This window comes from Lathyrus oleraceus, chromosome 2 (assembly GCF_024323335.1).
Source record: "Lathyrus oleraceus cultivar Zhongwan6 chromosome 2, CAAS_Psat_ZW6_1.0, whole genome shotgun sequence".
NCBI lineage: Eukaryota > Viridiplantae > Streptophyta > Magnoliopsida > Fabales > Fabaceae > Lathyrus > Lathyrus oleraceus.
Window position 1 is genome coordinate 415,714,617 of NC_066580.1, and position 22,454 is coordinate 415,737,070.

The window sequence follows — 22,454 nt, forward strand, 5'->3', positions numbered from 1 at the left end:
AACCAACCTCATAAAGAAGAAGAAGAAGAAGAAGAAGAAGAAGATGAAGATGAAGAAGAAGATGTTGTTGATGATGATGATAATGGTTGCTTCATTACTTTTGAAATCTTCTTATCCACCTTGACTCATATGACTTTCTCTCCATAAACTTGATTATTCAATCTTAATCCCCAATCCACTCTTTCCCACGAAGATGTGGAACCATATTTTGCAAGCATTTTAAGACGTGATCAAAGCTAAAGATGACTATCAAGGTTTACTCTTGATGATGGCAATGTGGTTTTACTGTAGTCAACTTGTGAAGATGCAACATTTGATAAGAAAAACTATTAATATTAAATCTAACCTTAAAGCACAAAGCCAAAAAAGTATGTCAAGTAGCTACAGATGCATAAAATATTTTCGTTCAATGCTTTTCCTATGAATCAAGTAGATGAACTAGGGTTTTGATGACCTCTATCCTCTGAAGATGGCATTCATTTTGAAGATATCTAAAGCCTCATCTCAAAGAAGATTCAAGCAAGTGCTTATATGATTTAGTATTTCGAAAAAATCTTGAAGCTTCAAAGTATGAAAGAGAGAAAGTGTAAAATACCAAATCTTGTCGCGTCTGAGTGATTTGTGTCTTGCATTCATGCCCTAATCTCTATTTTTCTCTTCATTCCAAGTGGTGGAAGGTGGAAGAAGAATAAGAAGAGAACGAGAGAAAACTCATTTTTCCTCTAAACTTTTCTTTATATATGATTCTCGTGAAAATACCAAATTGCCCCTCATTAATTCTTATAAAATTCCAATCATACATTCATTCTATTACAAATTACCAGTAGCCCGTTTCTCTCTTCGACAATGCTATCTTGACACAATTTCCTACACTACATCGTATGCACTGTTCACAAATACGGTGAACAATGAACAATACATGAACAATGATGTGAACAATGCATGAACAATGTCATGTGAATAGTACCCGTGAATAATATCTAGTGTCTGTGTACGTTGCATGAACAATGACTTTTTATAGTAAAACAAAGTTGGTTAATGAAATATAAAAAATTGGTTAATGAGATGATGAAGTTGATTAATAAACGACCATATATTAAAAATAATTTTTAATAGTAAAATAAAGTTGATTAATAAGAAAAAAATTGATTAATAAAGTGATGAAGTTGATTAATTAACGTCCAAATATTAAAAATAATTTTTAGTATTAAAACAAAATTGATCAATGGTATATAAAATATTGATTAATGAAATTATAAAGTTAATTAATCATACAATTTTATATAATACTCTTAAAAAAATTATTATTATTATAACATTTCAAAATCCACCTTATAAATATAATTTTTAATATAACACCACATCTTTGATTTTCAACATACTCATCGCCCTTTTAACACATGTCCTTTGTTTTATATATATATAGCTAGCCTTGGCAGTTTTGAAGATAAGTTAAAGTATAGGTACAATAGAGAAAAGACAATAATGGAAAAGAGCAAAGTTCTAGTTGTGGGGGGTACCGGTTATATTGGTAGGAAAATAGTAAAAGCGAGTTTAGAACAAGGTCATGAAACCTATGTTCTTCAACGTCCAGATATAGGTCTTGATACTGAGAAAGTGCAAATGCTTCTTTCATTCAAGAAACAAGGTGCTCATCTTGTGGAAGGTTCTTTTTCTGATCATCAAAGTTTGGTACATGCTGTGAAACTGGTTGATGTTGTTATTTCAACCATGTCTGGTGTTCATTTTCGATCTCATAATTTGTTGATGCAACTCAAACTTGTTCAGGCCATCAAGGAAGCTGGAAATGTTAAGGTGTGTATAGATGGAACTTTATTAAATAATTGTTCAATGAAAACAACGTGGTTTTAAATTGCGGTTACGGTTGCGGTCGCAAATGTGTTTGTGGTTGCGTGTGTTGCGATTAGGGTCATTGCGGCATGAATTTTTATTGAAAGATATTTAAAATACACTATTGAAAAACTCTTGATGTTAATCTTTTAGATTACAAATGCGATTAAATTAAGATTTTGGGTTCTCAAATTTTGAGTTAGGATGAAAATATATGAAGAATATTTGTAGGGTTGTTTAAATCACACCACAATTACGACCTGATGCGGATACGGAGACTACCGCATCAGTAATATTGCGGTCGCAGCGGTTGCAGACGCAATTTAAAACCATGAGAAAAAAAAATAATTGAGTGTTTATTGGAACATTCTAATATAATATGGAACTCTTAATAAATTTTTGTTTTTTTTCGGTTACATCTGAATAATAGTTTAAAAGTGAAAATTTGTACTATTTTTCAATCAAATAATAAATTTTATAAATATATAAAAAGAGTGGAATATTTTATTGAAATTTATCAAAATAATAAGAAAATGAATAAAATAGTTGGACTAATTCAATTAAATGAGTGTAAAATATTGATTCATAATTCAGTTCCGCAACCATATTTTTTATTTATTTTCTCACAATATAATGTAAATAATTTATTAATATTTATAGATAAACAATTTAAAAAAAAAATTCTTGTACATATTTGGAGGTCCATTTAAATCCACATCTTATCATACATAAAATCATAGATGTTGTGCACACTATTATTTTCCTATTTTTTATATGTTAGTCTCAATGCTTCTTGGTGTTTTTAGTAACCTGATTTATTAGTACTTTCCTTTTGTTTGGAGTCTATAATCTCTTGTGATTTTCTTTTCTTTTTAATAATTTATAAGAATGCGAAAATGTTATGGTCTTCCATTTAAAACACTTTGCTCCTATAAATCTTATATTTGGAGGACTTTTGTAGTGATATATTTAAAAATACATAAGCTCGTCCAACTTCCTCCTTCTAAGAAGGAGTCTCGCCAAGACCTTGAAAAATATTACATAAAGATGGCAGGTTTGGAGCAAACCGAAAGGTAAATATTTGATCTCTTAAGTGGTCTCAAAAAAGCATTTCTCCTTACTTGGTTCATGTTTAAGGGGTAGTGTAAATATATGATCAATTTGTCGAAAGCATTTCGCCCCTATGCATCTCATGCTCAAGGAACTATGTAAATATCTGACCTCTTAATCGATCTTACGGAATCTTTTCGACACTACGTGGCTTATATTTGAGGATTGTGTAAATATTTGATCTCTAAATCAGGATTAGAAAACTATTTCACCCCTACACGACTCATGTTTGAAACAAGTACATATCCAATCTATCTTGGATCAAGTACTTGATGACCTTGTATGAAACACACTCTAAGAGCGGGTCAAACTCTGTGACATAGCCAAAAAGAGTTCACTTCCAAATGTAGCTCGCCTATAGAGTAATGGCCGGATCTGATCTCAATCATCATTAAAGGGGTCACATTTAATTAGAGATAACTATCTTAATGGTTCTTAATGAGTATTAAATGTGGAGAATATTTGAAAAACTATATAAATAGATAAATATTGAAGGAAAAGAGGCATATAATTGATCGAAAGACACCTGAGACTGTATTAGTCTTCACTATGAGAGTTACAATTAAGCATGACAATGGTATCCATGACCACATACACCTGAGAGCACTAATGTCCTGTAGAATAAAAAAGATACATGTATCAGCCCATATTTGTGCCGATATCCACCTGAGAAATATAATATTTGATAAATTTGAAACATATCCAAATATTAAAGAATATGCATGGGTATTTTTATATAATTTTTTTGAAAAAACTATAATTAACTAAAATTTCTTTATCATCTTTTAAAGATATATAAAAACAATTTCAAATTTAACATAATAATAATAAGATTAAATTATAATTTTGGTCTTCCGATATTATCTGATTCATAAAATTAGTTTTCTTATTTTAAATTCACAATTTTGTCCACTCTCACATTTTTTTATAGAAAATCAATGACATGTTCAAATTTAATTTATATTTTTATCTATAAAATTCCACAGTAATATATATATATATATATATATATATATATATATATATATATATATATATATATATATATATAAAATTTTAATGTTTAATTTGTTATTTAAAAAATATAAACACCATCAATTTTAAATGCAAAAGAATGAGAGGAGGATAAAAATTGATTAAATAAAATATTTGATCTCTTAAGTGATCTTAAAAAAACATTTCTCCTTACTTGGTTCATGTTTAAGGGATAGTGTAAATATATGATCAATTTGTCGAAAGCATTTCGCCCCTATGCATCTCATGCTCAAGGAACTATGTAAATATCTGACCTCTTAATCAAGTTAATAACATATATTTTTTTATAATTAATAGAATATTATTTTTTATTTTAAAAAAACATTGTTAGCATTGATGTAAAAGGTGGTGTTAAGATAGAGTTATTATGTTAAGATTTGTTGTTGTTGATGTTATTTTATTTGACATGAATCAGTTTTTGTCTGTTTTGTAATAAGTACCTATACACAAAACAAATTGATTTGATATCACACGTGATTATGCATTTTGTTCCTTCCACTAGCGGTTCCTACCTTCAGAATTTGGCATGGATCCAGCTCTTATGGGACATGCACTTCAACCAGGAAGAGTGACATTTGATGAGAAAATGACTATAAGAAAAGCAATTGAGGATGCTAACATCCCTTTCACTTACATCTCCGCCAATTGCTTCGCCGCCTACATGGCCGGCAACCTCTCCCAGATGGGAACACTCTTTCCTCCGCGGGACAGGGTGGTTCTCTATGGTGACGGCAATGTCAAAGGTACCAAAACCTTAGAAATATTTTCTCAGTGAGCTAGCTAAGACATAAAACTAAGATATATGAGATGTGTTTGTGGCAGTTGTTTATATGGATGAAGATGATGTTGCAACATACACAATCAAGACAATTGATGATCCAAGAACATTGAACAAGACAATATATCTAAGGCCACCAGAAAACATACTCACTCAAAGAGAGCTGATTGAGAAATGGGAGAAACTTATTGGAAAGCAACTAGAGAAGTCTCCTATATCTGAACATGACTTTCTTTCTTCCATGAAAGGTAAACTAAATCCTTTTTTTGGATAGATGTTGACACAATAAAAATAAAATGAAATGATGTTTACCTAACTTTTTGATTATTTCATATCAACAAATAATTGTTGACTCTTGATTGGTGTGAAATTTAGGTGTGGACTTTGCAAGCCAAGCAGGAATGGGACATTTCTATCATATTTTTTATGAAGGGTGTTTGACAAATTTTGAAGTAGGGGATGAAGAAGAAGCATCAAAGCTTTACCCGGAAGTGGAATACACACGCATGGATGAATTTCTAAAATTATATGTGTGATATGAGATTATATAACCATGAAAAGTTCTACTTTTATTATCAAGTTAAATAAATCTTGGTGATGTTATATACAATATTGAAGCAATTGAGAAGAAATATATATGTTTACTTTAATTGTGAACTTTATTATTTCATTTTTTATGAGAATTAATACATAACAAATTAGATTGAGATGTGAGTGTTGAGAAGTATTAAAGCCTATTTTCCCCCCTTTTTATCTTTAATTTATTATAAGTAGTTTTAAAAAAAATTGATATAGTCTATTACAAAAAAAAAAATCGCAAGAAATAACAAATGAGATGTTGGAGCCGCGTCAGAAAATCAGTATAGTCAGTTACCTTTTTCTTTCTTTTATAAAATTTTCTTATCAGATCTTAAATTCAAAGTTTAGAATCTGATACAGGTCAAGTGTTTGCAGCGGATGAAAACAAATTCAGAGATAGAGAGTGAAATAAAGAGAGACACAAAAGTTTATCCTGATTTCTCTCACATAACGAGAGTAGTTCAGTTCCATTGCACTTTCAAGAGATTTCACTATAATCGCAATTGATTTCAAATACTGAAGCACACAAACAAGAGACATCCAATGCTCAAACACAAAATTAAGAGACTTCTAATGCTTAAACACACAATCAAGAGACTTTAGATGCTCAAACATACAAGCAAGAGACTTCTTACAATCTAACTTAAAAGATTGTTTAAATATTACACTTGATATATAATTAGAGGCGTAAACAAAATACAACTTAAAAAGACACGTAAGACTTATGAATTTCAAAGATATACAAATGATAAGAAATTCTAAATTAAACTTGTGCTTTTTGTTTGACAAAGTAACAACTCTTTTTTATTGTCAAGGATTGGTTATCTTTTTTCAAGTCTTCAGCTCCATATATAGAGAAACATATAAAAAGTCGTTGAAGAGAAGAGCTAGTACAAATGAGTCTTGGAGAAGTTTGATCATAGATGTTGGTGTGTTACTTGATATGGTTAATGTCTTTTAAAAGATATTTGAAATCCCTTTGCTTCAAGAGGAATTATCTGTGATATCCCAGTTGTCTGCACATATGTTTGTTTGGATCTGCACGTAGAAGACAAGTTTTTCTCTGAGACTGATAGTGATTCATTCATTGGCATTTGCATATTGTAACAAATTCAGACCAAAGGTTCGACAATAATGGATTTATTCAGTTTAAGTGGATTTTTTAGACGAATATTGTTTGATGATTATTCAGGTTTATTTCCCATATTACTTGTGGTGTGGATCATCTCTTTATTTAAAATTCATGGTTATAAAGGGGATTGAAATGATTGTTACTTAGTTCGGAAGTTTGCTTGGATTCAAAGGAAAATTCAAAGTTGGAATAAAAGGAAGATTTTATTCATTTATTGGATATTCATGGTACTCTGCATATGTCTTGAGATGCAAATCAAAAGAATGGATTATAAAGAAAGAGGATAAAAAGTTACATATTTTGGGTATAGTTGACTTTTTGGTCAAATAGTTGATTTTTTTGATCAACTGTTGACTATTGGTTAACTGTTAACTATTGACTCGATTTTGACTCCTGAATTTTCCTAGACCTATTCTACAAGCATTTGATCAAAGGATTCATCATCATTCATCACAAATGACTTGCATCATGATTATGTCAAGTGCTAATTTCCAACAAATTCTATCTTCCATCAAGCTTCATTCTCATGACTTATTCTTCACTTCCCAATGTTACTTAAAGGTCCATCTTCCACTACAATGCTCACTTTACTACAAGGAAAAAAGAGGATCAAGTTAAACATTCATATCATGAAGTTAAATCATCCAAAAAAATCATGAAAAACTTAAGGAAACTTAGAAAAAATCGGCACTATGTAGAAAATTTAATATTTGTTTTTCACCACTTTCCAACATTGATTCATGCCCGAAAATTCAGAATTTAATCTATGAGTTTACACCATTCAAAAGTGCTCATTTTCAATATAAAATCACTTCTCAAAAGAACTCAAAGTCATGAGTTAAGTCACTCAAAATTTAAGGCAAAAATGGTGAAAAATTAAAGGCAAAAGCATCTAAATTCAAATTAATTACTAATGACATTTTTCCTTACATCCTAACTTGATTCTTCTTCAAAATTCCAACACTTCTACCTCTAAATACCTCATTCCTCACAAAATCTTCAATTACCCAATTAACCCTTAACTACCTTAACTACCAAACTAACACAAAACTATCAAACAAACACAAACCTCAACTTCCAGTTTTTCATTCAATCATAATCATTCTTAACAATCAATCCAAGAGTTGAAATTGATGATCCGCAGTTAAATCATAAATTAATTTCTCACTTTGATAAACCTCTTACTTGGATTACAATCCAAGGGTGTTCATTCACTTGCCAAGCATATATAAACATGTCATTTCCCATATTTTTGAACTTAGATAACCTAACTAGAAAAGCTAACATTAACCCCTTTAACCATTTATTCTCCCACCATTTTTCTCTCAACTTCTCTCATAATTCTCTCTTTTCTTCACTCCCTCACCACCACCAAAGTTCATATTTATCACCATATAGAACTTCATATTAAAGTTCTAAATTTGATGGAACTTAGCCACAATTCAATTTCAACAAATCATTAATCAAACATTCAACAATTCACACATTATCTTCAACAATCACCACCTAAAGTTCATCAAGATTCAAGCATGTTCATTCTACATTCAAGATTCATCTTCCACGTTCATCATTTATATCCAACCATAATTATCTAGCAAATGAATTGGATTAAAGGAGCTTACTTTGAAGTTTTTTAGGTTTCTCTTTGATATATTCACCGAAAAATCTTTGTAACAATAACTGGAGGAATCCTCCCCTCCATTGGTCAGCCTTAAACTTCTTTCCGATTCGTTGCATATTTACCGTTCTTGAACTTTGTCTTTCTTGTGAAGAATGTGTTAAATATGGTTCTTTTCTTCTTCTCTCTTCTTCTAGTTTAATCATGACCATAGAGAGAATTAGAGAATTTTGATACCAACAAACCATTCACGATCCAAAACAGCCTCATAGTTATCCATATCCTAAACAAACCGGAAATCCAATTTCAAGTAGCATATATAAAAATTCAAGTAGCTAAAAAATTGCATTAGAATCAATATAGTATAATTTCTAACTTAGTTTAACATATCAATGAATTAAGCATTAAATTAGTGTAAAGTTTAGACATAGAGTGTGAAATAACTTTTTAGAATAATCACTTATTTGAAGGCAAAAAGAAAAGAAACTTAGTTAAAAATTTTAACGAACACCATGCATGCTATAGTGAATTTCATATTTTTCTTCCATTTTTATCGGTAATCTTCATCCACATCTATTCTTTGATGTGATATATTTGTAGTTCTAATTTAAATCAAAACATATACAAAAACTGAATTATAATCAAACCAAACAATTCCATAACCGAAACCAAAAAAAACCATTCAATGTAATGTATTAGGTTACTCCATATCATTTCCATTTTTCTAAGTCCTTACTGCTAGTATTTTTTTTTTCTATACATGTATCATGCATTCCAAGTTTCCACGTGTTACCCTATGAAGTCTAGAACTTGCAAGTCCTTTTACCACTGTACATGCATTTTACAATGGGTCTGTCATCAGACACGTTTTTGTTTGTATGTGTGGAATTTTTATTTATTTATTGGAGCAATTAAAGGCACTGTATATTTTCCTCTGATTTTGTTTACATAAGAATATTTTAAATCTACTTAGTTACCATGCAAAGAAGTGTAAAAATAAATAGACAACGAATTATCATACATATAATAAAAAACAATATAATAAGTTTGGTCATGTATTTGTAGTACTTAATTTACATCACATATTCATTTTGAATAAAGTTGCATGCATATATCATAAAATTTTCCATGTCTTCTCTAATTTCAAAGCTTATCCAAATGCATCCTACACATAGGTTTTAAAAAGCAACCACCATTGTCTTCAAGAATCTGTGCACAAAATTTATTCTTTGAAGCGCCCCTACCAATTATGTAGTCGCAACTGCTTCGGTTGTTTCAATCAACTTTACAACAAGTACATGGACTTAATTATATTTTATTTCAATCTGCTTTACAACTAGTTTATAGGACTTTTATATATATATATATATATATATATATATATATATATATATATATATATATATATATATATATATATATATATATATATATAGGAGCATTATACTAGTTATGTTAGTAATAGGACTTAATATAATTGTCACGATCAATTTTGGATTATTACTTAGAATAATTCTATATATCCACATTTATTTTTAGGATCCAATTTTTGTTTAGTTCGAATTAGAGTTAATTTAATTTAATTTAAAAAAAAAATTGGTTCTCTTGATTAATTGAGATTAGATTTGATTCATGACTTTAGGACTATTTAGTCCATCATTTCAAAACAAATTGCATGCTCCCTTAGGATTCATATTCAATTGAGTGATTACAAGTCCTTTGATCACTTGATTAAATTAGACCTTTACACTTGTACTACACTTGGTCCATCAAGTCAAATTCTAGTCTATTCATATTCAAGATCATGGAGATAGAAGGACATCAAAACTTGATCATGATGAGCTTCATCCATTCAATCACATATTACCTCATCTTTTTCAAAACAAACAAAAAGACTCTTCTCTTTCAAACACCTGTTAGTTATGATGTAAATTGTGCGCCACGAGCCTTAAGTAATGGAGAAGAATGAGAGAGATTATTCCTACCATTGTTCTGAATATCTTTGAATTCAGGACGTATGCCCCAGTTATTCAAAGTATTCACCTTCATTCACAGACTTTAGTGCAATTCGAATCAAAATAATCTTCTCAAACTTAAAACCAATCACAACCCATCAAATTCATTTTTCGCCTTAGGGCATTCAAAAGTTTTTCATATAGAACATGTTATTTCCGTTCTACCGCAATACGAACAACACTTAAGCCTCCGATGAACGAGCATGCAAGCTACGTTTAACTTCTAGAATTCGATCCAAGTGCATCCATTCTATCACAAACAAACAAATGCTTAAGTCTCTCATGCACGAGTATGCAAGCAACATTTAACTGCTAGAACACGAACGTTAACATCGTTTAATAAAAACAACCAACACATCCGTATTTTCTACCATGAACTACGAAGCTCTAATTTTCTTATTGCATTATGAGAATACGTAGGCACGAGGATTCGAATCCTTGGCGAACACACTAATTAATAAAATTATTTTCCCCTTTCGCAAGTAATCTTTAGATAGCAACACCAATTCGCACAATGAATAATCAAAATGGTTCCCGTTGAGTACAACAGATGTGAGGGGGGTGCTAATATCTTCCCCTTGCATAACCGACTTCATTACCCTGTTTCTCTTCCCCTTGGGTTTTATTGATATTTTCCCCTTCTTTCGGGAATAAATAAAGTTTGAGAGATACTTATATGTCTCTACATATGCAACATTTTCTTTTTTATGGTACTTACTAGTTCTATCTTTTTCATCTTTCAAGTGTTCGACCTGGCGAACCCTATTTGTCAATTGTGCAAAGTCCCTAAGGTATTAAGTGTCTAGTTTCTTCCTAATGGAATAATCTAGGTCTCATATAGCCATTTCGACTAACTCGTGTTCTAGGACTTATTTAAAGCACATTTCCTTAAGAAGTCTGAACCTGTTCAAATAATCATCAATTGATTCAGCGACTTTTCGCCTAAGACTAGCCAATTCCTTAAGGCTTATCTTTTACAGTCCCATGTAGAATTGCTCATGGAATAGTCTATCCAACTGAATCCAAGTTTGTATGGAGTGTGGTAAACCAAGTGAAAGCGTTTTTCGTTAGAGAATTAGGAAAATAATTCTTTTTCAAATTCTCATTGTTTGCTATGTCGCCAGTCTCAGTCTGATACCTAGCGACATATTCGACCGTAGACTCACTAGTGTCACCAGGGAACTTGAGAACTTTCTAGCCCTAGGAATTTTTGTTTGTCAAACTTATTCTGATAAAGAGGATATGAAATTGGATCTATGAAGACCCACATTAAAGTCATTTTGGGCCAAAGTTTGTTTCACCATATTAGCTATGTCATTGTGTCCCCCCAAATTTTTTTGTTGGACATTTCGAAGAACTTGTTCAACATCCTGATTTCTTTGGTCCATTACAGGTATAAGGTTATGATGATCTATGTATTCTTTGTCTTCCCTATTTGGGGTAGGTTCTGATGGTCGAAACCCTGGATGTTAGCCTAAGTTTATCATTGCCACCCCATTTTCGGGCATTTCGACTTGCCTAGCATTTGATATTTGAGGAGTTGGTCGAGCCTGAACTTGAGGCTTGATAAAAATTCGGATATTCGACCCATTTGATTGGCCAACAAATCATACTTTTGGTTAGTATTTGTAATCAAAGGATTGAGTAGTGTACCCATTTGTTGGGTCAATGTATAACCATTTCAAAATTTTTTACATCCATCTGTTGCCTCGTAGCCATCATAGATGGTGTATTTAATGATGACGTTACTTGAGGGATAAAACCATCCATATTGGTCAAACCATATTATTTATGGTCGAAGAAGAGGAATTATGAAGATTATATGATGGCCAAGTGGCCATTGCGTTGTCACCATAATTCGACATGTTAGTGTGAAGGCAAACCATCATCGATGTTGGCATACCATAAATGTATTCCCTATTATTCATTAGCATTGAAAAACCAAACCCAAGTCTTGCAATTGTAGGGTTAAAAGGGGAACTCTTTGGCTGCGGTTGGGGCATTATTCCCTACGATGGTATCAGTGCAACCTTCATTGATGATACCACAGGAGCAATTATTCTAACAGGCATTAAAACAACTGCCTCTTCAACTGTCGATCTGACTGGTTGTTCTACTATATTTTGAGCTATGTTCTGTGAATTAGAGTTATCCATAGAAGGGTGCATCATTTTTTGTAAAGATTTTCCACTCCTTAAACTCATGCAATATTCAGAACATTTCATGTACGTATAATACTTTATAAAAGAAAACTATACTGTATATAATAGAGAAAAAAATTAGCACAAGTCCCACTGGGCATTGCTAATTTGTTTACTGTGAAATTTAGTAAACAAGTGCTAGTTGTAGCGGTAAATTCATGACCATCAAGCAATGGATAAGCTAGACGTCAATAAAACCATAGTCGCCACCGCACTTTTATTGTTTCCAAGGGAAAAAGGAAAAGTACGAACAAAATCCAAAAATAAGAATTTTTCAAATCAAAACTAATAAAATGCCAGAGATTACAGGTAAGGGGGTTGGTTACACAGAGGGAAGGTGTTAGCACCCAAAGTGTCCTAGGTACTCCTAGGGAGCCCTTTCTTGTGTGCATATGTGTTTTGGTATAAAAATAATGTTTGCAATAAATAGAGTTGAGGGATGAGAAAAGAATTAATTAATTATATTTTTGTGTTTGACAAGACCTTCATACTTGTGCTTACGTACCAACATAAAAATGAGGGATCAAAACCTCGTAGTTCGTGGTATCAATTTCAAAGTGAGTGAATTACTTTTTAACAAAATTTTAAGTTTAACAAAGGCACAAAGGGTCTAAAAATGGTTTGGATGTTAGTTCTTTTTGGCTTTTGAAATTTTAATTCAAGTATAATTAAGTTCATTTACAAGTTTGATTAAGAAAAGAGTTTAAAAATTCAATGGCATAAGGCCAAAGTTTCTCATTTGCAAAAATGGTCTAAGTTTTAGAAAACAAACACAATCAAAGAAGATTTTAAAAGAAGGTAGAGATTTTGAAATTAAAGAAGTAGGGAGGAGATGAAGAGACTAATCCTAAACAAAAAATTAAAAGTTAAGAGTTGAAAAGATCTGACTAATGGGCTGCAATCCAATAGACAAGAATGTCATATAGAAACCCAAATTTCCCTTGGACTTTAGAAACAGGCAATATCAATACACAAATAGCAAGGTAAAGAGCAAGGCATCAAATAAAGATAGCCACATCCAAGCTTAGCAACTCCATGATCCTTCTTCATAATTCCCCATGTATCAGATGGCTTCAAAGATGAGCATTAGATACAGGTTCAAAAATAACAACTTCAATATGATCATGTTGCAGATGAACTCAAATGGATCTTCAATATTGTATCAGATGAAAGTTCACTTCACAAGCACTTGGTTTTCATGAAAGTTGGCATTGGCCAAGTCCTTTGCATAAGGAGTGTTGCATAAGTCTAAGTCCAATGTCTCAGATCAAATCCAACAGTCCACACAAAATGTTTTTTAGGGTTTTTTTTTCTTATTATGTACATTAAGGTCAAAAGACCACAAACACAAGCAAGTATATACAAACACCATATATTCACAAGATATGGCTCAAATGAGCAAAGTGAAAATGACATTAAAAGTAAACAAATTGAATGGTATGAATAATGGAAAATGAAATAAGACTTAAAATTAAAGTGCATAGAAGTAAATGACTTGAAATTAAATGTTATTTGTTAGTTGATTAGAAGTTAGTATTGCTTTTGCTTTTGTTTTGTTTAAGCCATTCTTTGGAGAACACTCAACCCACTTATCACAAGCATGGATCCTTGAACCAAGACATCTTCCAAAGGAAGGAAAAAAGGCCAAGTTTCCACACAATACCATGAAAGAGGGTAAACTTACAATCTCACTTACTAGAATGCTATGCCTTTTTGTGTCACAAATTTAGCGCTATGTTAAGCAATCGTAATTGGACTTATGTAGAAGTCACAACTATTTGAGGTCGAGCAATAGAATTTTGGTGTTAATGCATGTTAGAGACATAGTATAATGGACTATGCTCATAAAACATACCACACACAAAAGAATATGCAAAAAGATGGACCTAATCTCATCCATACTCATGTTGATTTTGCAATCAACTAGTCTTAGGATCTAGAGATATCATTGGTCCATGACATGAATGTATAGAGAAGGGGAATGAGATGAAGAGGGAAGGAAAAATGGAATCAACATAAATTGGTCAAGGGAGGACTTTTACCAAATTAAGGTCATTCATTCATTTTGGGAGATGAAATGTACATTTCATCAATCCCCTAAATCCAATGATCTTAACTCAACAAAGTCAAATCAATCTGGACCAAGGCCCAACAACACAAGTCAAACTCAACAAGTCAAAATTAGAAGCTCAACACAATTTATTTGGCATTTAAATAATTAAAATCAACTAAAATATGCATTAAATTAAATTATGATTTATCAAATTCCTAAAACCTCATCAAAACACCAAAGAAATGGCCATGAGATTTATCATAGGTCAAACAAGGTCAAAGGACCTTGGAGAAAAAGTTTCATCATTTTTGGAAACTTAAAACTATTTTTAAACAATTAAAAATATTCACAAAATCAATTAAATCATGAAAAATATTAATAATGATCCAAAAATTAATTTTAATTCAGAAAATGGAAGAGGAAATTATTTAAATTTTTTGGGTGAAACTCTCATATTTTTTGGATCAATATTAAAATTAATATGAATTAATGAAAATAAAACAAACAAAATGGAAATCAAATAATCAGAAAAACGTGGACCACTTGATCTCCCTAATTAATTGAGGTGGCAGATCAAGTGGTCACAAGCGTGCAATCCACGATGGACTCTAGTCAGCGGGCCACAAACTTGGTAATTCAAACCAACGCACGCGATTATTTTATTTCAAAAGGATCATGTGGCTCTGAACACGCCAACTCACCACCGGAGCTACAACTCCGGTCTCCTTCTCCTGTGAGCTCCACCGGACTGGTTCAGTCATAACCATCACCAAAATAAAAAAGAAGGACATGATTTTAAAGTAAAAATGGCACTGAGCTCGAATCTGGCCTCAATTCATCCTAACTCAAAGTATATTAAGAGATACAAGGAGTTGAAATTTGAGGTACACGATCTGAGTTGCTTCAATTTGACCTCAAAGCAACTCAATCTTGTTGCCTATATTGGTAGGACTTCAGACAACCAAGGATCCAAGAGAATTATGGAGAATTGAGTGAGAATCGAATAGATGAAATTTTATGGAAAATACCTTCAATGCAGGTCTGAATTCAACTATTCTTGCTTTGGTTCGTGCTTGATCTTGCTCAAAATGCTTACAGAAGTAGATTAGAATGATAAAAGATCTTGGATCCCTAGAGTTTTGAATCTAAAAACAGTGAGATTCAAACTCAATTTCCAATGGAAATCCTCAGGTTTATCCTCTCAAATGGAAGGGTTTGGTGTTTGGGATCAAAGCTGGCGTGAAGGAGTCCTCATTTCTGATGCATAGGGTCTCTATTTATAGCTAATTCAAATGATATTTGCACCCTTGAAGTGAACTTCCAAATTTGGCAATGAGTGATGCATGGGTGCATGGGCGTGTGCAGACCCATGAGATCATTCCATTTGGTCCATAATTGAATATACAAAAGTCTGAAATCATGTTGGAATGCTAGGCAATTGTGCATTGAAGTTTGAAGTTCAATCTTGCCAAATGATGATGCAATGTTCAAGCCATGCGCAACCCATTCAAATCTTATCCAAAATGGATAAAATTGGACTTTCTGGAAAGGTTAGATCAATAGGAACAACTTTAATGTTACACACTTTTCCATTTGAAGCTTGTATCATGATGAATTTTGAGGTGGAAGTTTGGAAAATTAAACATATCAAAAGAATTTCTAAGTGTCAAGCCATATGTTCACTAATTCCACCTTGGCTAACTTTTTGTGTGATCTTCAAATGAGAAAAGTTCCTTCATAAAAGTTGTAGCTCTCTAAAATTCCTTAAACATGGTTACAAATTTGACCTAATTTGGATTTGATATGAAGGAGTTATGCATTTTTGAAGTTGAGGAAAATCACTTGTTCAATGGTATTGGTCCAAAATGACCTATAATGTATCCTCATATCACATGCTCATAAAAGTTGAATTATCTCTTCCTCTAAACATCAAAGTTGAAGTAGACATCTTGAATTTGATTGTTCAACTTGGAAATCTTTCATATCATAAACATTAATCAAGTTATGGCCTTGGGAAGTTGTTCTCCAAATTAGTGTTTAAACAAAATGACATATAATCTTTCACCATAAAAAATGCCTTTACAAGCAAAACCAGATCTAGAACTCAACATGAAAGTTGTTTGGAATGGAATTTCTAGTAACTTTTATCTTGGAATAATTTTCATATGACAACAAATGTAGGAGATAGGGTCTAGGGGACCCCAGATTTGATCAGATGAATTCCTCTGGTCAACCACCATCAACCAACTTGCTAGCTTTCAATTCTCTTGACTTTTGGGACTCATGGGAGATCATATATGCATATGATGATGGAATTTGGAGTATCACTTGAAATATTTGATCAATTTTTAAAGAAGCTTGTTGAAGAAGTTACACAAGATACCCAGATAAACTAGGGTTTCCAAGGCAAACCAATTCCAAACTCTTGATCAATTCTTGATCCAAATGACATGTGGAGATCATGGGGATTCATATATGATACCTAGATACATTTGTAGACCATTATTGATTGAGCTCTTAGCAATGAGGGTCTTAAACCCTAGATATGAACTTGATAGATCAAAGGTGAGCATGTACCCTACCTACAAAAGAGTTAGATATATACAAAGGCATATTTTTGGTATTTTGGTTTGTAAAAATGATAAAATACAAAGTATGATACAATCAAATGGTGCTTGGTGATCTCTCCCAATGCAAACCCAATTAGTGAGGGGTAAAAGGGATAACAAGATGTGATCCCAATGCCAATGCATATGATGAGATATCATGAGGGATCTTAGGGTCAAAATTGGGGTCTTATAGTTGCCCCTATTTAAGGACATTCTAACTGAGGAGATGAAGGTTAAAATCTTCGTATCGACTCAGTAGAATGGGCTTAAATAATAACATATAGAAACAAATTTTGGTCCCTAAGAGACCTCGTGATGCATATGATATGAATGTTAAAAAGAATCTTTGTGGGGAAATGTTTCCACAAAGGAAAAGAATCCGGAGAAACTGAAAGTCCACAGGAGCATAATGCATTCCATAAGGAAAACTCACTAGGGAGACAGAGACTCTGAGGGGACACAAAGAACGTCTACAGGGGAAACAGGTAGATCAGAATAAAACTGAAATACTTGAACCAAACAAGAACAACGATTTCACTAAGGAAATGCGCACTCAAGCTCAACTGGGGAAGAAAAGATCTTCAACACAGGAGGAACAAAAATATATCATCCACTACCGGCTACTGGGTGCGGGGATAACAGAATCTGATAGAGAGGACATCCGTTACCAGTTAGGGTAAACATATCAAGGATGACTCGCTGAGGGTCTCCAGGAGGCGTATTCATTACCTGTTACTGGGTAAGAATAAACTTGTTGGGGAAAAAGTAGGATTTACAACTACCAGTTACTGGGCAGAAGACCGGAGGGAGAGAATATCCGTCACTGGTTAAAGTGAACATATCAAGAATAGACTCAAAGGAAAGAAAATTTATCATCGGTTAAGATGAACATATCAAGGATATACTTGCCTGGGGATGTTAAGGAGGATACCCGTCATCGGTTAAGATGAACATATCAAGGATAAACTGCCAGAATAAAGTAGGAATTATATCTATCCAATGCTGAATAGAATACCAAAAAGAGAATATTCATCATTGGTTAAAGTGAACATATCAAGGATAGACTCCGAGGGGAAGAATACGAATTATATCTATCAGTTACTGGATAAAAAACCAAAAAGAGAATATTCGTCACTGGTTAGAGTGAACATATCAAGGATAAACTTTGCACAGGGGAGAAAAAAATAAGATTTACAACTACCGGTTACTGGGCAGAAGACCGCGAAGAGAAGGAAACCCATCACCGGTTAGGATGAACATATCAAGGATTAACTCTCTAGAGAAGAAAATAGGGATTACAACTACCTTTTTACTGGGTAGAATACCAAAAGGGGAGAATATTCGTCACTGGTTAGAGTGAACATATCAAGGATAAACTCTCAGCAGGGAAAGAAAATATCCGTCATCGGTTAGGATGAACATATCAAGAATATACTTCCTGAGAAACGTGAAAATGAATCCGTTGGGGAGAAAAGTGGTTACTTTTACCGGGTATTGGGCAAGAAGTAACAAACTGCAAACTAAGAAGAATATTACCAATTACTAGGTAATAGATTCTTAGAGGACCAAGGGCATCTATCTAGGTAAGATCTAGAAAGAAACGGTCAATCAAGACGCAACCCAATGAGGATATAACCCAGGGGGAGTGTTTCTATCCATATAATCAACTGGGAAGAAAACTGAAATAATAATCATCCACGAGGAAATAACTCACTGGGGAAGGGAGAAAGGTTAAAGTCTTTCTACTTAAGGGGATGACACTCTACAATTGAAGGAGGACAGACACACCGAATCTGCATGGGGATGGAGTACCGCCATAACAGAGAATCAGAACAACAATGAATCATAAGGTGTAATGGTGTAATTATGAAGTTTCTGAATGTATATGTATATGTATATATATGATGATTATGCTGACAAAACAATCGCAAAGGATATAAAATGTCGCTGGTATCATTGATACAATTCCTTGCCAATCTCAACAGGATTGAGGCATCAACTAGAGAAAGATAAAACATCTCGAAGGCTCAACTCGAGATGGGGAACAAAGGAGGAGATCTGCTGAGGAAATTGCTATCAACTCTGTGGGGAATTTTATCTCAACACCATATCACATGGGAGATAACCCTGCAGGGGATAAACACAAATAGCTGCTCAAAACCAGGGAGAAATTCTGTTTGGTGACCAATCTAATAGTGACTTGTGGTGAAACAAAGTTCTGCCGAAGCCATGCAAACCGTTGCAATGAAATGCCTACAACTCACGTGAGGCCAATCACAAACTCAGGTAGAGAAGATGAACAACTCGGCTGGGGGCATCAACAAACATCGGGTGCTGACATACTGTTGGGGATGAAACAGGGATCACACTAACTGCTTGGGGAGAACCAATAATGCTCCACATTTAGGGCTTACTGCTTTCAAACCACCATTGATATTCCCTTTAAATGAAATCGATTGCTTAAAATTAATGCTTTTATATGTTTAAGAAAAATATGTTTTTGATTAAAATTTTAATTTAAAAAATGATCATAATAAAATTTAAATCTATTTGGATGAATTAAATAAGAGTAGAAACAATTGGATAAAAGCTCAACTTTATTTAATAGAATGGTAGTCTGTAAATGACAAGACTTCATAGATCTTTATACAAGTCAAAAAATGGTAATTTACATGGACAAGGGCTACATTGAATATAATTATCACTAATCCTTCTACCAAATTTTGATATCCACTGTTCCCTTGGCGCCGACTGGAGATGTCGAACTAGATTTTGACAATGTGCTTAAGACAAGTCTTCAGAACTGAAGATCAGCGGGATGCAGTTACTTGCCGTAATCCCTAATTTTTGCATAAATTGCCCCAAGGCGGGGTACTCAATTTATCGGGATAATTCTTTCTATTTTATGTCTCTATTTTTTGTCTGGATTTCCCTTTCGGGTTCAATCCACTGAGACGCTCATTTTTGCCTAAGTCTCCCTTTCAAGTTCAATCCACCGAGACACTCATTTTTACCTAAGCCGCCCTTTCAGGTTTTCAACTTAGCGAGTTGTTCTTTTCCTTTTTTAGGCGAAGTATTTCTTGACTGCATCTGCATTCACCGGACGAGTGAACTCTTCACCATCCATAGTTGTAAGAATCAAAGCACCGCCTGAAAAGGCTCTCTTAACAACATACGTGTCTTCATAATTAGGAGTCCATTTTCCCCTAGAATTCATTAACAAAGATAGCACAGAGATCTTTGATGGAATTTGTAGAAGCTGATCTACAACGTTGTACTCACTCCTCTTGATGAACCTCAACATCTCATCATAGTCCTCTTTCATCGTGCCATTCTGGCCAGCAGGGACAGGAGTTTTAACAGTGACGGCAGGTCTATTAACAGCAAGTGCCGGATTCGGAGAATTGGAAGAATTTCCCACAGGACGATCGACACTATCAGCAACATCAGCCCTCCTGGTGTCAGCCTGGGGTTTCGGCGGAGCCGAGAAAACGCGACCACTACGGGTCAGGCCACTGACATCAATAATATTAACCACAGAGGTGGAGGGTAGAGGCACCTCCTTCCCATCTTCCAATGCCACAACATTATAACGATAGGGAACAACCTTATCAGAAGAATATGGCACAGGGCCAGCTGGCTTGATTATGAGAGCATGAGAAGCCTTCTACTTGCTGCCATCATACCGGATGATAATAGGCTCAGGAATCCTGAATACTGGTGATATCAAATTGACTTCATCATCCTCATCACGATTATGAAGTATTTCAATTACACCTTCATCCAGCATTTCTTGGATGTCTTTTCTAACTTGACGACATCCCCTCTCATTGACAGTGCAAACACGACATCTGTCATGGTCATGCTCGTAATGATTGTATCCACACAACAGTCTGTGCATCTTGACCAACGATTGTCGGATATGGCTGACATATCAGACCTTATATTTGCCAGGGCAACCCTGAACCATGTTGACAGCATATTTCCCATGCTCGGGCAATGGGTTCTTCTTGACATTAGGACCTACGTCCTCGAAAAACAATATACCACTCCTCACAAGGTCTTGAACCTTGATCTTCAGCGGGTAGCAGTTCTCCACATCATGTCCGGGAGCACCGAAATGATAAACACAATGAAGCTCAGGCTTATACCACCACTGCGGATTGGTAGGTATTGCAGGTGGGTCACGTGGAGTGATCAGTTTCCTCTCTATCAAAGAAGGATATAGCTCTGCATAGGTCATCGGAATAGGATCAAAACTGACCCTCTTCCTATCATAGCTTGTACTGGTCTGATTATTGTTTCGAGGCTGGTAGGCCTGCTGTTGAGGACGGTGCTGTTGTTGTTGATACTGTTGATGTTGCTGTTGCCGGTTATTATGCTGATACTGCTGATTTTCTCTGAAAACAGGCGCTATATGAGCCACCCGGTGTTTGTTACCGGCGGGACGCATGGTCTTCCTCTTCATAGAGGGTCTTCTGGATTTAACATGGGAGGTCACAACATGTGCCTCACCATCTTTCTTCTTCCCAAATGCCCCATATCATTTGGCAGAAGAGCCTTCTTCTCTAGTCAGGTGCCCTTCCCTGACTCCTTCCTCCAGACGCATCCCCATATTCACCATCTCGGTGAAGTCAGAAGGAGCCCTGGCAATCATCCGCTCATGATAGAATGAGCTCAAGGTCTTCAAGAAGATCTTGGTCATTTCTTTCTCTTCCAGCGGAGGCACAATCTGTGCAGCTAACTCTCGCCACCTCTGGGCGTACTCCTTGATAGTTTCCTTGTCCTTCTGGGACATGGCTCTCAATTGATCCCTATCGGGAGCCATATCCATGTTATATTTGTACTGCTTGACGAAAGCTTCGCCAAGGTCATTGAAGGAGCGGATGTTCGCGCTGTCCAAACCCATATACCATCTCAGGGCGACACCGGACAGGCTGTCCTGGAAATAATGAATGAGGAGCTGATCATTGTCGGTCTAAGTCGACATCTTTCTTGCATACATAACCAAGTGGTTGAGAGGGCAAGTGTTTCCCTTGTATTTTTCAAAGTCAGGTACTTTGAATTTTACAGGGATCTTGACATTTGGAACCAGGCAGAGCTCAGCAGCAGACTTGCCAAAGAGGTCCTTCCCTTTGAGAGTTTTGAGTTCCTTGCTAAGCTCAAGGAACTGATCATTCATAGCATCCATCTTTTCATACACGTCTGGGCTCTCAGATGGCTCAGAGTGATAAATGGTGTCATCTACTCTCGGCATAGTATGCACGACCGGAGGTGGCACAGCAAGGACCGGGCTAGATGCCGGCAGAGAAGCAAATGTTGGGGCGAGACCCTCAGGAACAAAATTCGCGGGCATCCCCCAGGGAAATCCGGCTGGCATAGCAGTAGGCGCGAAATGGGCACTGGCAGCAGGCACTGTCAAAGAGACAAACTCAGAAATGACTATCCTCTGGGGAGGAGTTGAAGGCGTTGG

At 34.4% G+C, this 22,454-nt stretch overlaps 1 protein-coding gene across 1 annotated transcript; it reads left to right on the top strand.

The window, feature by feature from the left end:
* Window positions 1–1,444: 1,444 nt before the first annotated feature.
* LOC127119827 (isoflavone reductase homolog) lies at window positions 1,445–5,424 on the top strand. Its single transcript, XM_051050155.1, has 4 exons — window positions 1,445–1,815; window positions 4,499–4,739; window positions 4,819–5,022; window positions 5,150–5,424. The coding sequence occupies exons 1-4, from the start codon at window positions 1,486–1,488 to the stop codon at window positions 5,308–5,310; spliced, it is 936 nt and encodes a 311-aa protein (XP_050906112.1). The 5' UTR covers window positions 1,445–1,485; the 3' UTR covers window positions 5,311–5,424.
* The last annotated feature ends 17,030 nt before the right edge of the window (window positions 5,425–22,454 follow it).